The 17,561-nt window shown below is 37.2% G+C and overlaps 1 protein-coding gene across 6 annotated transcripts in view; it reads right to left on the bottom strand.

Moving 5' to 3' along the window:
- Nucleotides 1-14,768, bottom strand: part of POLQ (DNA polymerase theta) — a 115,712-nt gene extending 100,944 nt beyond the window's left edge. For 4 of the 6 annotated variants that reach the window (XM_079922713.1, XM_079922716.1, XM_079922717.1 and 1 more), the window contains exons 1-6: nucleotides 14,462-14,768; nucleotides 13,848-14,027; nucleotides 11,769-11,899; nucleotides 10,161-10,317; nucleotides 8,440-8,548; nucleotides 627-846 (exon numbers count right to left, since the gene is read on the bottom strand). In XM_079922713.1, coding sequence (XP_079778839.1) covers nucleotides 627-846; nucleotides 8,440-8,548; nucleotides 10,161-10,317; nucleotides 11,769-11,899; nucleotides 13,848-14,027; nucleotides 14,462-14,675 — 1,011 coding nt within the window. In that variant the 5' untranslated portion in view covers nucleotides 14,676-14,768. Of the gene's footprint in view, nucleotides 1-626; nucleotides 847-8,439; nucleotides 8,549-10,160; nucleotides 10,318-10,848; nucleotides 10,952-11,768; nucleotides 11,900-13,847; nucleotides 14,028-14,461 lie in introns of those variants that run through there. The other 2 variants (XM_079922714.1, XM_079922715.1) reach the window with 2 other exon arrangements.
- Between the last annotated feature and the right edge of the window lie 2,793 nt (nucleotides 14,769-17,561).

Genomic DNA, 17,561 nt, shown 5'->3' with positions numbered 1-17,561 from the left:
CAAAAAATGATTTTTCCACTCTCCTATATTATACCTATAACATTAAACAAAAGGTCAATTTTCCACATTAGTGTTTAGTGTAAACAAAGCCATAAGAAAATCTTTTTCCTAGTTAAAAAGAAAAATCTACACAATTTTATACTTACACTTACAGGAAATGATAATACTTAAATTTAAGACACAGCTACATTTCCTCTCTCACCAACACCACCAATTCTTTAATATGAAACCAATTAGCTTAGCATTAGGAATCCTTCTAATGCATATATAATGCATATTCAACTACTTTGCAACCCCCTACTTTACTTAACTCAAAAACTGTTAACTTGGGCTTCCCTGGTGGCGCAGTGGTTGAGAGTCCACCTGCCGATGCAGGGGACATGGGTTCATGCCCCGGTCCGGGAAGATCCCACATGCCGTGGAGCGGCTGGGCCCATGAGCCATGGCCGCTGAACCTGCGCGTCCGGAGCCTGTGCTCCACAACAGGAGAGGCCACAACAGTGAGAGGCCCACGTATAGCAAAAAACAAAAAACAACAACAACAACAAAAAAAAACTGTTAACTTGTGAGAAAATGCAATCAAACACAAAAGTACTGGTGGTAATTATATAAAAATAATGACTTACCTTTACTTGCAGCATGGGTTGAAATTCCCTCACAAGCTTCAATGAAGAGTCATAAATAGAATTTCCAATTTTTACTGATTCCAGCAGTGGTACAGGGCGAAAGTCAGTGTGGTAGAGTTCAGCATTCAACCAGGAAGCCACAATCTCCAAATTTGGGAGAGTAGCACTCATGCCAACAATTTGCACGGCATTAGACAGAGGACTGGCTAAATATGCCTGGCTGTGAAAAATAAATGAAAATGATGCTAAAAGACACATAGTACTAATTACAAATGGTGCTAACAATATTCTTGGTCGTGTCCTTTGGTATATATGTGCATAAATTTCTTTAGGGTATACACCTAGGAGTAAAATTGCTGGGTCTTATATTATCTTAATTTTATTAGATAATGTCCAACTGTTTTCCAAAGAGACTGTACCAGAGTTACACCCCTGCAATCCATGTGTGTTTTTTCCCCGTTTTATTGAGATATAATTGACACACAGCACTCTATAAGTTTAAGGTGTACAGCATAATGATTTGACTTACATCATGAAAAGATTATCACAATAAGTTTTGGGAACATCCATTATCTCATATAAATACAACATTAAAAAAACAGAAAAAAGTTTTTCCCTTGTGATGAGAACTCTTAGGATTTACTCTCAATGACTTTTATATATAACATACAGCAGTGTTAATTATATTTATCATGTTGTACGTTACATCCCTAGTACTTAGTTATCTTATAATAGGAAGTTTGTCTACCTTCATTCAGCTCCTTCTCTCCCCAACTCTGCCTCTGGTAACCCACAAATTTGATCTCTTTTTCTACGAGTTTGTTCATTTTTGAAGTATAACTGACCTAGAACACTGTTAGTTTCTGTTACACAACACAGTGATTCAATATTTCTATACATTTCAAAATGATCAGCATAAGTCTTGTTACAATATGTCATCATACAAAGCTATTAGTTATTAACTATATTCCCCACATTGTACACTTCATATCCATGACTCATTTATTTTGCAACTGAAATTTATACCTCAATCTTCCTCACCTATTTCTTTCCTCCCCACAACCCCCATCCTTCTGGCAACCATCTGTTCTGTATTTTTAGATTCCACATGTAAGTGAAATCATAAAGTATTTGTCTTTCTCTGTCTCACTTATTTCACTTAGCATAATACCCTCTAAGTCCATCCATGTTGTTGCAAACAGCAGGATTTCCTTCTTTCGTATGGTTGAATAATATTCCATTGTATATAAATACACCATGTTTTCTTTATCCATTCATCTATTGATGGGCACTTGGTTGCTTCCATATCTTAGCTATTGTAAATAATGCTGCACTAAACCTAGGGGTGCACATATTTTTTCCAAATTAGTGTTTTTGTTTTACTTCAGATAAATACCCAGGGGTAGAATTGCTGGATCATATGGCAGTTCTACTTTTAATTTTTTGAGGAATCGCCATACTGTTTTCCATAGTGGCTGCAGCAATTATATTCCCACCGAAAGTGCACAAGGGTTCTCTTTTCTCCACATCCTTGCCCACACTTGTTATTTGCTGTCTTTTTTGATAACAGCCATTCTGACAGGTGTGAAGTGATATCTCATTGTGGTTTTGATTTGTATTTCACTGATGATTAGTGACGTTGAGCATCTTTTCATATGCCTGTTGGCCATCTGTATGTCTTCTTTGGAAAAATGTCTATTCAGACCCTCTGCCCATTTCTTAATTGGATTTTTTTATGTTGATTTATATGAATTCTTCATATATTTTAGATATTAACCCCTTACTGAATACATCATTTGCAAAAATCTTCTCCCATTCAGTATGCAGCCTTTTCATTTTATTGAAAGTTTCCTTTGCTGTGCAGAAACCTTTTAGTTTGATATAGTCCCATTTGTTTATTTTTACTTTTGTTTCCCTTGCCTGAGGAGACATATCCTAAAAATATTACTGAGAGCAACATCAAAGAGCATACTACCTATGCTTTCTTCTACAAGTTTTATGGTTTCAGGTCTTGATTTAAATCTTTAATCCATTTTGAATTTATTTTTGTGCATGCTGTGAGACAGTAATCCAGTTTTATCAACACCATTTATTGAAAAGGCTGTCTTTTCACCATTGTTGTATATTCTTGCCTCCTTTGTCATAGATTAATTGCCCATAAAAGTCTGGGCTCATTTCTGGGCTTTCTAATCTGTTTCATTGATTTATGTGTCTGTTTTTATGCCAGTACCATACTGTTTTGATTACTGTAGCTTTGCACTATAGTCTGAAGTCAGGGAGTGTGATGTCTCCAGCTTTGTTATTCTTTCTCCAGACTGCTTTGGCTATTCAGGGTCTTATGTGTTTCCATACAAATTTTAGAATTTTTCATTCTAGTTCTGTGAAAAATGCCATTGGTATTTTGGAAGGGATTGCACTGAATGTGTAACTTGCCTTGTGTAGTATGGTCATTGTAACAATATTTATTCTTCCAATCCATGAACACAGTATAGCTTTCCATCTGTTTGTGCTGTCTTCAATTTCTTTCATCAGTGTCTTATAGTTTTCTGAGTACAAGTCTTCTACCTCCTTAGACTTATTCCTAGGATTTTTATATATATATATATTGGAGTATAGTTGATTTACAATGTTGTTTTAGTTTCAGGTGTACAGCAAAGTGGTTCAGTTACACATTTATCTATTCTTTTTCAGATTCTTTTCCAGTATAGGTAATTACAGAGTATTGAGTAGAGTTCCCTGTGCTATACAGTACAGCCTTGTTAGTTCCCTATTTTATATATGGTAGTATGTACAGGTTAATCCCAATCTCCTAATTTATCACTTCCCCCCACCTTTCCCCTATGGTAACCATAAGTTTGATTTCAAGATCTGTGAGTCTGTTTTGTAAGTAAGTTCATTTATATCATTTTTTATTAGATTCCATATATAAGTGATATTATATAACACCTGTCTTTCTGTGTCTGACTTACTTCACTCCTTATGACAATCTCTAGGTCCATCCATGTTGCTGCAAATGGCATTATTTTGTTCTTTTTTATGGCTGAGTAATATTCCATTGTATCTATGTACCACATCTTCTTTATCCATTCCTGCTGATGGACATTTAGGTTGCTTCCATGTCCTGGCTACTGTAATTAGTGCTGCAGTGAACATTGGGGTGCATGTATCTTTTCAAATTATGGTTTTCTCCAGGTATATGGCCAGGAGTGGGATTGCTGCATCATATGATAGTTCTATTTTTAGTTTTTTAAGGACCCTCCGTACTGTTCACATAGAGGCTGTACCAATATACATTCCCACCAACAGTGTAGGAGGGTTCCCTTTTCTCCACACCCTCTCCAGCACTTATAGTTTGTAGACTTTTTAATGATGGCGATTCTGTGTGAAGTGATACATCATTGTAGTTTTGATTTGCATTTCTCTAATAATTAGTGATGTTGAGTATCTTTTCATGTGTTTTTTGGCCATCTGTATTCTTCTTTGGAGAAATGTCTATTTAGATCTTCTGCTCATTTTTTATTGGGTTGTTTGTTTTTATGATATTGGGCTGCATGAGCTGTTTGTCTGTTTTGGAGATTAAACCCATGTCAGTCACTTTGTTTGCAAATATTTTCTCCTATTCTATGAGTTGTCTTTTCATTTTGTTTATGGTTTCCTTTGCTATGCAAAAGCTTTTAAGTTTAATTAGGTCCCACCTGTTAATTTTTGTTTTCATTTTAATTACTCTGGGAGGTGAATCCAAAAAGATCTTGCTGCAATTTATGTCAAAGAGTGTTCTGCCAAAGAGTGTTTTCCCCTAGGAATTCTATAGCATCTGGTCTTACATTTAGGTCCTTAATTCATTTTCAGTTTGTTTTTGTGTATGATGTTATGGAGTATTCTAATTTCATTCTTTTACATGTAGCTGTCCAGTTTTCACAGTGCCACTTATTAAAGAAACAGTCTTTTCTCTATTGTATACTCTTGCTGCCTTTGTCGTAGATTAATTGACCATAGGTGCATGGGTTTATTTCTGAGCTTTCTATACTGTTCCATTGATCTATAAGTCTGTCTTTGTGCCAGTACCAAACTGTTTTGATTACAGTATGGTACTGGAACAAAGCTTTATAGTATACTCTGAAGTCGGGGAGCCTGATTCCTCCAGATCCATTTTTCTTTCTCAAGATTGCTTTGGCTATTCGGGGTCTTTTGTGTTTCCATACAAATTTTAAGATTTTTTTGCCCTAGGTCTGCAAAAAAATGCCATTAGTAATTTGATAGGGATTGCATTGGTCTTCTATCTCCTTAGTTAGACTTATTCCTAGAATTTTATTCTTTTTGATGCAATTATAAATAGGACTGTTTTCCTAATTTCTCTGATAATTCGTGTCAGTATACAGAAATACAACAGATTTCTATATATTAATTTTGTATCCTACAACTTTACATAGTTCATTGATGAGTTCTAGTATTTTGGTGGTGTCTTTAGGATTTTCTGTGTATAGTTATCATGTCACCTGCAAACAGTGGCAGATTTACTTCTTCCTTTCCAATTTGGATTCCTTTTATTTTTTTTTTTCTTGTCTGATTGCTGTGGCTAGGACTTCCTTACTGTTCCACATCTTTGTTACCACTTAGTATTGTCAATCTGTTAGGTATTTTGGACAGTGTGTGGTAATAGCTCTTTGAAGAGGTAATTTACATTTCCTTGATTACTAATGAGATTAAGCACCATTTCATGTTTAGACACCATTTGGATACCCTCTTATAAATGTCTGTTCAAGTTCCTTACCCATTGATATATTAGATTGTATTTTTCCTCATTGACTTGTAGAATTGTTTTTAATGTTCAGGATAATGACTTTCCTCTTTCATTAATTTTTGTTCTTGTCTTTATTATTTCTTTCCTTCCACTCTCTGTGGCATTATTTTACTATTCTTTTTCTAAGTTCTAGAGATGAATAAGTCATTAATTTTCCAGTCTCTCGTCTTTAATAATATACACACTGTATACTATCAATTTCCCTTTAAAAACAACTCTAGGGCTTCCCTGGTGGCGCAGTGGTTGAGAGTCCGCCTGCTGATGCGGGGGACACGGGTTCGTGCTCTGGTCTGGGAAGATCCCACATGCCGCGGAGCGGCTAGGCCCGTGAGCCATGGCCACTGAGCCTGCGCGTCCAGAGCCTGTGCTCCGCAACGGGAGAGGCCACAACAGTGAGAGGCCCGCGTACCACAAAATAAACAAACAAACAAACAAAAAAACAACTCTAGCTGCATTTCACAATTTCATTAGGAGATATTTTTATTATACTTTCATTCCAAACTATCTTCCTGTTTTTACTGTGATTATTTTTTTCACCCCAAAAGGGGTCAGAATTATTTATTAATTTCTAAATATGTGGGCATCTTTCAGTTACGTTTTTCTTATAGTTATTTCTAGCTTAATTCCACTGCTGTCAAAGAATATATTTTAAATGACTTAAATCCTTTAAATATGTTGTTTTATGGCCTAGCACATGATAGGGGTTTTTTTTTTGTAAATGTTTCATATGTAACTGAAAAGAATATATATACTGCTCTTATTTGGTAAATATTCTACATACGTCCATTAGGTCAAATTTGCTAATTGTATTAGTCATATCTTCTATATCCCTACTAATTTGGGATATAGATGACTATCTGCATGTTTTCCCACATACTGCAAGAGATGTGTTAAAATCTCCCTAAACTGAAAGACAAGAGCTCCTAGACTGAAAGCAACTACTGAGTACCCAGAACAATGTTAGAAAACAGACCAACACCAAGACACATCAGTGACATTTCACAATACTAAGGAAGAAAAGGATCTCCTAAAAACGCTCAGAGAAAAATTTTAAAATTTATACAGGGCTTCCCTGGTGGCCCAGTGGTTCAGAATCTGCCTGCCAATGCAGGGGACACAGGTTCGAGCCCTGGTCCAGGAAGATCCCACATGCCGGGGAGCAACTAAGCCCATGCGCCACAACTACTGCGTCTGCACTCTAGAGCCCACGAGCCACAACTACTGAAGTCCGCGCACCTAGAGCCTGTGCTCCCCAACAAGAGAAGCCACAGCAATGAGAAGCCTGCACACTGCAAATAAGAGTAGCCCCTGCTCACCACAACTAGAGAAAGCCCGCGCGCAGCAACGAAAACCCAACGCAGCCAAAAATAAATAAATAAATTTATAAAATTTATACAAAGGATGAAGGATTAGCATGGCACTGCATTTCTCAATAGTAATGAGAAAAATGAAGTACTATGTTAAAAACTCTAAAAGTGTTTAAAATCTTGACGTTTGTACCTGGAAAATCTATGAAATAATTGTAAGGCATTTTCAGACATGCTAATTATTGCAAAATTTATACCCATAATAGCCTGTACACTGAAATAAAGTGGAACTTCCTAGAAGATATCCCCACTAAAATGAGAAAGTGAATCAAGAGAAATACATATGATCACAAAAAAGGAGGGCTCTGACTCAAGCAAACAGCAATGGGAATTAATGATAATGATAAAAAGAGATCTCAAGATAACTGTTGTACAGCACATATATAGATTAACCACCTATCTAAATTGGAACAACTCAGGAGGCTTTAGGAGAAACTTCTTCAAGAAAACAAATTGGGCAGAATAACAAATGTATTGGAACATGCTGGGTGGAGATTTATAAGTGGGGAAGAGGCTAGAGATAAATCAATGATAAGTTCACAGAAAACCAACTCATCAAACAAAAGACATTTATTAATTTCAGAGAAAACAAAAAGTTATTTAGGAAGTAAAAATAATCATAATATACCACATGGCTCAGTTGACAACGACACTTATATAGTCATAATAGTGTAATATTGAATACTGAACTAAGCAAAATTAGAACATAAGTATATTTGAAGAATGGGAATATAATGAGAGGATAAAGAAAGACTAAGGGGCTGGAGGAGATCAGGCAGAGTGAGTAAAGAATATAAAAAAGAGCTAGATCTTCATCTTCCATAGTAAAAAGTCAATATATAATGTGTAAAACTAAAAACTCAAGTAGCTATATTTAGAGATATCCGTGTAAACAGAATTTTTAAAAAGCTGTAAGAGGGGCTTCCCTGGTGGCACAGTTAAGAATCCGCCTGCCAATGCAGGGGACACGGGTTCAATACCTGGTCTGGGAAGATCCCACATGCCGCAGAGCAACTAAGCCCACGCGCCACAACTACTGAGCCTGAGCTCTAGAGCCCGCGTGCCACAGCTACTGAGCCCGAGTGATGCAACTACTGAGGCCCATGCGCCTGGAGCCTGTGCTCTGCAACAGGAGAAGCCACTGCAATGAGAAGCCCGTGCACCGCAACGAAGAGTAGCCCCCGCTCGCCGCAACTAGATAAAGCCCGCACGCAGCAACAAAGGCCCAACACAGCCAAAAATAAATAAATAAAATAAATTTTTTTTAAAAAAGAAAATAAGCTGTAAGAGTTGAAAATAGTTACCTCTGGAAAGTAGGGGATAAAGAAATGCTATTTTTCATAATTAGCCTTGACTACTTAAAAAGGATGTGTGTGCAGATAACAAATACAAAAACTGGATTTTAAAAATTCTATCATAAAAGTGGTGAGCAGTCAGAAATTTAAGAATGTTTTAAAAATAATCTAAAATCACTCTTAGTCTTAAGTACTTCTTTTGGAACAAAAATGAAATGCTGTACGTGAGTTTGTTCTAAATAAGTACTACCCTCCTCTGATGTATTTAACTCCTAGTTATTATGCACTTTTGCAAACACATTCTCAACATTCTTTGGAATCTCAGGAACTTAGTTATTTCAGGTACTTACCAAGATGCTGATTTCTGAGTAATATAGGAAATCTTGGTCAGCAGAAGTTCCAGCAGATACCCTCGGGGAGAGTCCCCCAGCATATGCAATTCATCCACAACCACCATTCCTAAAGAGATTTTCCAGATACTAGTTTTTACAGAATTTCACAATTCCAAGAATTTTAAGACTCAATATCTTGTATCTTGTACCATAAATAGCTGTCATTATAATACACTGCACGTAATACAAATTTCTAACCATAAAACAAAAATCAGATTCCACATAGCAGACAATTCTTTTCCAAGATATTTCAAGTATAATAAGTGGTCTTACCACAATGTATTCTGGATCTAAAAATCAATGATTAGTTAACTCAGGTCTAACTCAAGAAAAACTTTGTCGTGTTACTCAGACAATTCTTAATTGGCAACCTGGTAGAAATACATGTACAATGAAAATCAAGGACATCCACAACAATTATTCAGTGGATTGACTTTTCTATGGGGAAAACAGCCAGGGCAACCATACTGATGTTAGCAAGTGCTTAGAAAAACAGAATCAGATCAGGAAGAAATAAATGATTTTAAGAGGATGTTTTTGTTTGATTATGGTAGACTAGTGACTCACCCTACTATAAAACATAAATATGATCATAATTCCCTCCTCCCCTACTTGGAGAATCAAACCAGTCTATGCACTTGGAATAATGCTCAAGAAGTACTGAAATTTGTATCAACGAATGCCTCCTTTAAACATTTTCATAATATCATAGTTTGCATGTGCACTAGTGTCCCCCCAACAAATCCCCCTACAAAAATAAAGACCTTTCAGACTGTTTCCTAATGGTACATGATGATCCTTTTCCTCATCAGTAAGCTATTTCCAAATCATATTGTATGATGACTTATTTCAGCATTCATTCATCCATCCAAAGAATATTTATTCTACCTAGTGTGCCAAGAACTGTGCTAGGTATAGTAGATATAACACTTAATCTGATATAACACAATCTGACAATTCTGATACAAACTGATGAATGTGATTTCTCTCTCCAAGCTTTATAGAGCGGAGCCTGTGTCTCATTAATCTTTGATTTTACTCCCCACCCCTACCCTACCCTAACTTTACCATTTACGTTCACCAGGAAAACAATGAGTAGCTAACTGATATTCTTGCAGCTTCTATTGCTGCTATAACCATTCTCTTCCTGTTGCTACCTCTACATAGTGGGCTTTCCCAAGTGGTTGGAAAAGGAAAAAAAAAAAGGATTAAGGTAGAAAAGTTCCAAGCTCAAATACAGTGCCAGTTTCTATAGCTCCCTACCATTTGCCTGCTAAATGGTAGCCTCTGGGTCCAGGCCTAATCTAGATACCACAGTACCAGAATATGATAATGAATACATATATACACTAACTGCAGAGATGGCAGGTGCTTCCTTCTATTCCTGGTAAACTTTAGATAGGAAAGAAGCAATGAGAAATGACTTGAGGGTTCAAGCATACCCTCTATGCTTTGTAAAGTGCAAAAATACAAGGAAGTAGAGTCAATAACATCAGTAGGATGCAAAACTTTTTTTTTTTTTTACAGAGTTCCTAACATTACAGATGCCAATTTTCACCTCTAGAAGTAGATGACAGACAATAGAATAAAACATAAGTCATACAGAAATCACAACAGCTTCACTCCATTCTATCAAAAATAGCAAGAGAAAGTATATACTTATTTTCTTATTTGCTTACCTAATAGATCCATCTTATTTTCCTCTATGAGGCGATTGATCAGACCATTGGCTCTCTCAATTGTGCAGACAGCAATATCCAAAGAAGAGAAATGCCCTGTTGGAGAGGTACTGCCCATATAACCATCTACTTTTATTCCTACTTCCTGAAACAGACTCTAAATTGAGTAAAAAGGAAAAATACAGGGGAAAATATTTGAAATTCATGAATCTTAAATTGGTTCTTTCCCAAAACATAGACATAAGTATTCAAATACATTTATCAGATTACTGTTAGTTATTCCTGGTCAGGGCACACTGGTTCTTTTTAGAATCATATACTAAAAATAAGAAGTTCAGAACTGATAAAACTCAGTACAGAGATTTTCTGTTAAGACAGAGTCAAATAAAATGGCATACTTAATCAAATAAGTTCTAAGAGCTCTTTATAGAAATTAAAATTAAAGAAAAACTACCTTAAGCACTAACATTTTTAATCTAATAAACAAGCAAGAAACTCACTCTTTAAGTAACACTAATGTAATATTTTCAGAAACTTAATATTTTCAGAAATTTATACTTCGTGAGGAAAATATTCTCATTATCCCCCTAAAGATTAGTTTTTTATATAACAGAAGAAAAGGTTTCAAAAGTCAAATGCAATGGGACTTCGATGTTAATTTTTTTAGTTTAACTTTTAACTAACATACCTTCTCAGTAAAAAGGATCATCATTTTGTTACTTTGGTCTAAGTTGAAAGGATGTTACCATGTAAAACCAGCTTGGTTGGCTATTTGACCTCTGAAATAACTGTTAAAAAGATTTATAGAACCATTGAATTTTAGAGCTGTTCATTCAACAAAATGTTTCTGAGTGTTTACTAAGTTAGCCCATAGTTAACCCCATAGTTTCATTTTACCAGTGAAAAAACTGAGGCCCAGCAGATTATGTATCTGGCCTGAAGACACAGGTAGTGACAAAACTGGGACTAGAACTCAGATTTTTTGTATTACCACTGCAATAATCTTGGCATTCCAAAATCACATTTTTTCACTGCAGAAATCAGAATAAATTTATTCTATTTAATGAAGTATTGTATTTGTAAAAATACCTTAAAGACCAGTGAGCGTCACACAAATGTATACTGTTGTCATTCATTTTTGCAGGAGAACAGGAGAAGAAAACACAGGTTTGGAGCTTTACATAAGCACCAATGGATCTTGTTCTTCATCCTCTAACGTTCCCAAATGGCCTTGCATCAGGATGGGATATGCTTCCTCAAACATACTTCCTTTCCATGCTTCAGTCTAGTCCTACTATTCACTTAAGAGGTTGATTCTTAATTTGCACTTTTATATGCTAATTAAAGTACCCTGCCTATTTCCTAAGGAAAAGTTTATAAATTTTTACACAATTTTCACCGATTGCTCTTTGATTTAATGGCCCTTTCTCCTTTATGCAGTAATTTAAAAGTTTCCCCTCATAAATGGTCAACTTTTAAAGCTACATTGGGATGTAATAAAAGAAATTTTATTTTCCAATTGCTTTTATAATTCCATTTTAAATGAGTAAAGCCGAAGCTGCCAATAACAGGCCTTTCACAATTTCAAACTTAGTAAAAGAACATTACCTGGAAATAGTATTTCTTCTCTTTAGCCACAGAGACAAAGGGCAGAATAAATAGAGCTTTCTTCCGCGTTTCCAAGACCCGCTTCAAAATAAGTAGTTCAGCAACAAGAGTCTTCCCAGCACTTGTAGGAGCTAAAACAAGTTATTCGGCAAGGTTATCACAAAAAGAAGTAATATTTGATACACTGCATTAATAAATGTTTTAAATCATATCCAGTAACTAAATAGCCCAAGGCTAAACTATCATTAAGGCCCCAGCTAGCATCTGAAACCTTTATACCCTGAAATGCCCCTGACTTTAAACCAGGTTTCTAAATACTCTCACAGTGAAAATAGAGACAAATAAATCTTTACATCAAATAAATGATGAATATTACTGAGTACTTAGCTTATACCTAAAGATCCTTTCCTTTAAGTACGGAACAGTTAAAAGCCCTGCTTTGGGGAAATAGATAAAAAGCTTTAATACATTGTGATAGGAGCTATGATAGAAGTTGAGGGAGAAGAGCTGTAAGGAAGTTTATGGAAACAGAACTTATGAGAGCAAAGAAGGCAAGAAGAAAGGAATGCCAAGCAGAAAAAAACAGCATGTGTAAAGTTCTAGAGGAAAGCCTGGTATGTTCAGATGATAGCAAGTAATTTAGTAAGCCTGAAGTATAAAGTACAAGTAGGGGAGTGAAAACAGACATATGAAAGTGCCACATGGAGAAGACTTTTATAATCCTACCATGTAAGGAATTTATCCTGAAAGCAATGCAGAGTGACTAGTGAGTTTTATGAAAAGGAATGACAAAATCATATTTATACTTTAGAGAGATCACTTTTGGCTGCAGGAGCAAAGCAAGAGCAGAAAGAAAAGATTAACTAGTTAGAAAACTCTTGCATAATCTAGAAGATGATAGTAAACTAGGTAATGGACCTAAGAACAGAGAGTAGTAGCCAGAATCAAGACATTTGAGGTAACAGACACTACACTTGGTGATTAATTAATGTGAGTTGGTGAGCAGAGTTATGAATGACACCCAAATTCTTGTTTAAGCAACTGAAACGGTCAGGCCATTCTACCAATGCCACCAACTGCCACTAGTTAGCATTAACTGAGTATTTCCTACATGCCAAAAACTTTTCTAAGCCCACACCCTGGCACTCATGCTCTCTGTGCGCGTAGGCGCTCGCTCCCTCCCTCCCTCTGCTTCTCTCTCTCAACTAATTTGCAAGGTTACACAGTCAGTAAACAGCCTGAACTTATATCTATTGATAGTTAACTCTCTAATCATTTTTGGCAGCCATAATGAAAATCTGGATGACTCACAATTTCAGAGAAAACTGATACAAAGGACGTACATCTTACCAAGTGATTAGATTCTAAAGTCAGTATACTAAGCACAGACGGTTAAAAATTATGTAAGTCAAAGTTGCTCTTGAAAGCCCATATAAACCTTTCATAAAGTATATTACATAGGGTTTTGTATATACAATCCTGTATAAGCAGGTCAATTTATAAACATATAACATAAAATGTTCACACACTGAAAAGCAACTGAGATCAACTGTGGGAAGAGCACATTTACATCTCATACTGCACACTCACTCTGGGACATATGTTTTTTTGTTGTTTTTTTTTTTCTTTGCGGTGCGCAGGCCTCTCACTGTTGTGGCCTCTCCTGTTGCGGAGCACAGGCTCCGGATGTGCAGGCTCAGCGGCCATGGCTCACGGGCCCAGCTGCTCCGCGGCATGTGGGATCTTCCCGGACCGGGGCACAAACCCGTGTCCCCTGCATCGGCAGGTGGCCTCTCAACCACTGCGCCACCAGGGAAGCTCTGGGACACATGTTTTTTGAGAGGAATGGTAGGCAGATAATTCTGTTTAAATTGTTCGGTTTTTGCCTTCCCCCACCCTACCATCTAATGGAATTTTCATAATTTAAGTATGCATATGATGAAACTCTGCTTTTCAAATATTTTAAGACTTTCTGTAGTTATAAAGCACTCTCTCACTCACCTTACCTCAATAGAGTGTCCTTTACATTAATAATGTCTTTAAAATAGTAGAGAAATTAACTTGCACAAATTTGAATACCTGAATAGACTAAATTCTTTCCTTCCAGGACTTGTCCAAGCAAAAGGCACTCTGCTTGCCATTCAAACATCTTTTTTACACCAAAACTGTGATATTTCTCCAGAACCGCTGTAGGAAGCCCCCAATTTGCCAATAGCAGCTTGTCTACTTTATCGTCAGGAAACGTCTGCTTGCATTTCCCTTTTAGGAAAAAAAAGGAAATAGTTAAATTTAGTTCTAACATAAGACTTCAGTAATTTGCTTTCCACTGTGTTTTGGGATTCCTATGTGTTGTAAAGAGGCTATTTAAAGTACATCCTGACATAAAACACATACAATATAAAGATCTGTAAGGAGCACTGGGCACTATTAGGAGTGAATTCCCTACAGGTGATGAGATTTGGCCAGCTAGTAAGTTGTTTCTGTAAATAAAGGTCGAAAAGACCCAGAAACCACTTGAAGACAGTCGCTGAATATGGACTGAAAGCTCTTCCACGTCAATAGAAAGTGACGTGCCGCACCAGGTCCTAGTCACAAACTGAGAAAGGGGAGTAGAAGCCTAGCAGGCCGTGCAAACGCGCGAGCTCCGCGCGGTGAGGACACCTCCCGAAGACTGGCCCGGCTGAGCTGCCTACCTCGCCCGCTGCCCACGGAGTGCCTGGGAGTACCTGCAGCTCTGGCCGGCGGGCGGCCGCGGTCCTTCAGGCTGCGTCTCAGGCCCGGGGGCGGGCTCAGCACCGGCCCCGAGAGGAGCAGGGGGCTGTCACTGCTGTCACCGCCACTTCCCGAAAAGAAGTCTGAGCCTGGTGCTGAACGTCGTCGTTTCCCACTCCAGCGCGTCAGATTCATCGCGAAATATTCTCGGCCATTCAGGGAAAGGCACAGTCCCAGCGTCCTCCCGCTCGGAAGAAACGGAAGTTGGCAACAGGTGCGGCCGCCATCTTCCCGCCACGGCTTTCAAACTCAGGCCTCCCAACCCGCCCCGGAACCATAGAGTTCCCAGTGACGAGAGTAACCTGAGGACCATAGAATCATGGGGAAGGAGGGGCTCTCGCTGGTGTCGTAGACCTCCGGCCTGTAACCTCGGTTGTCGGATAGTGAAAGAGAACCCGACTTGGACCTAGATTAAACGGGGGGAAAAACCAGACTCAGTTTATATAATCTCCAATTATAATCATACTGGCTTAAAGTTTTTCCTTTTCTTTTTGTCCATGTCTGGTTTAAATAGCAAGTTTATGTTAACTTCATAAAATGAACTGCCCATAATAGGTAGAGAAGTAGCTCTATTTAACATATTGTATTTTTAAAACAATTATTACAAATTATATGTGCAAAATATTATACAAGTAAAATTTAGGATTTAGAATGGAGTGCAATTTACTCCTGCTTTACTTTCTGCTTTATAACAAGATATGGGAACATATGTATATGTATAACTGATTTACAGATGGTAGGGCAGAGTTTATTTCTGTACAGAATTTCTACTTTAGCCATCATACGCTGTGAGGAATATGTGATGGAGAGATAGGGACTGCGGCCGATAGACCTCTTAGGTAGTAGAACGCTGCATAGAAGGGGCTCTGGATGTGCCCGAGTGATCATTCGGAGCCAAGAGTTTGTTAATGGATCTGTGCTCTACCTTTGGCAAGGTAGAATCAAACGAGTTCTGGACTTAAACTGATGCCAGTTAATTACCCAGTTGCACAATTCGTTTCACCAAGCAAATCTAGTCAGGGAAAGGCCTGCCCTGAAGGGGTGGTGCTTTTCTACAGCTCTAAAAGTCTCAAAAGGACCAGTCCAATAACAACAACAAAAATTCTCATATTTCCCGGACTTGTAGTCTGGGAAATAGGAGAATCAATTCTCCTGTGAAACCTTCCTTGTTAAAAGAAAAATTTTTTGGACAGTATTCTAAAATTCCACAAGATGGAGACATTACTCCATGAAGGAAACATTTTTCTTAGTTAACCTTTCTTGCAATCATTCACTCAACTAGTTATTGAGCGTCTACTACGTGCTAGGCATTGGGTATATGGCAGGGAAATGGAAGAAATGGCTCCTGCTCTCAAAGTGAAAGAGACTAGAGGAGACAGACATTAAACTAATTAATTAATTGATAATTTTAAATTGTACTATTGCTCAGGCAAAAAAGAATAGAGTGCTATCAAAGATATAAAAGGATCCTAATTTAGATTGTAGTCATGGAAGATCTTTCAGAGATGCAGTGTAGCATAGGGGTCAACAGTGCAGCAACTCTGTAGCCAATCAGTCTTTGTTTGAAGACTTAGTAGCTGTGTGATTTTGCTTAACCCCCTGAGCTTCCTTTTCCTCATCTATATGATGGAGATAATAAGAGTAACAACTATTTGGTTATTATTAGCACTAAGATAGTCATAGGTGTAAAGTGCTTACCACATAATAAGTGCTCTTCAGAGAAAGTGCTATATAAATATTCTAATATTGCTTCTAATATAAATCCAGCACTTCGATGGGAAAAGAATAAACCAAAGAAATCTCTGTCACAAAGTTATTCTATTTTTATTAGGTGAACTATAATCAAGTGAGAAAAATAATTACGAAGAAATTGAAAGGCATGGTTTGTGTCATCCTTCTAAAAAACCTAGAGAATATTTTAAAATTTACAATGTACTTCAAACATTCAACATAAATTTCTAATTTTTAAAAAAAACTCTTACAAAGACCTACTAGAGAATGGACTTGAGGATATGGGGAGGGGGAAGGGTAAGCTGTGACAAAGCAAGAGAGAGGCATGGACATATACACACTACCAAATGTAAAATAGATAGCTAGTGGGAAGCAGCCACATAGCACAGGGAGATCAGCTTGGTGCTTTGTGACCGCCTGGAGGGGTGTGATAGGGAGGGTGGGAGGGAGGGAGATGCAAGAAGGAAGAGATATGGGAACATATGTATAATTGATTTACTTTGTTATAAAGCAGAAACTAACACACCATTGTAAAGCAATTATACCTAATAAAGATGTAAAAAAAACTCTTAGAAAATAGAAAAGAGAAGGTTACTTCTCAAAAATGTTAAACATTTTTTGTGCTAATAGTTACCATAATAATTAAAGCTAATACACCTGAAGTATTTCCCACCTGTCTTTTAACTGTAAGCTTGGATTCCTTGGAATTGTATCTGTGGTAATTCCTTAAGGTCTGCATTAAAGACCTTGAAAATTTTTTTGAATATATTTCTGTCAGCTACCTGGGAGACATATCAGTTCTGGCCCATTTTAAATGTAATCTCTGGGTTGGCATTTTTTAAGATATGGAAGTAGTAATGTTAGACACCAGAGCCAGATTTGGACAGCTTCCACACTCACCATCTCAATGTTCAGAAGAGATATTTCTCTGCTTTACTTTCTGAGGGAGCTGTCGTTTTGGGGTTTTGGCTTTATACAGGGGATTTTAGATCTTACCACCCACCCTGCTAGGAACACCAGATTCCTATCCCCCAGAACACATAATCCATTAAAATCCATACTCTAGACCACCAGGGATCAGCAGACATCACTATGAAAAATTCTGATTCTAATGCTTCACTTCTCTACTTACTCCTTTTATTAAGGAGTCAAATGTCAAATTTTTTGACTGACAAGGAAATCTCTGATTTTACCAGTTTAGTCATGAATTTTAAAGGAAGTATTTTTTATATAACATCCAGAATTTTAAGGAAAGTGTGCTGTTCTAGAAGTGGTTTCTTGTTTGGCCTA

The sequence above is a fragment of the Stenella coeruleoalba genome (assembly GCF_951394435.1).
Source record: "Stenella coeruleoalba genome assembly, chromosome: 5".
Lineage (NCBI taxonomy): Eukaryota > Metazoa > Chordata > Mammalia > Artiodactyla > Delphinidae > Stenella > Stenella coeruleoalba.
The sequence above is the reverse complement of the archived record's forward strand: the minus strand, read 5'-3'. Positions and strand labels throughout refer to the sequence as shown.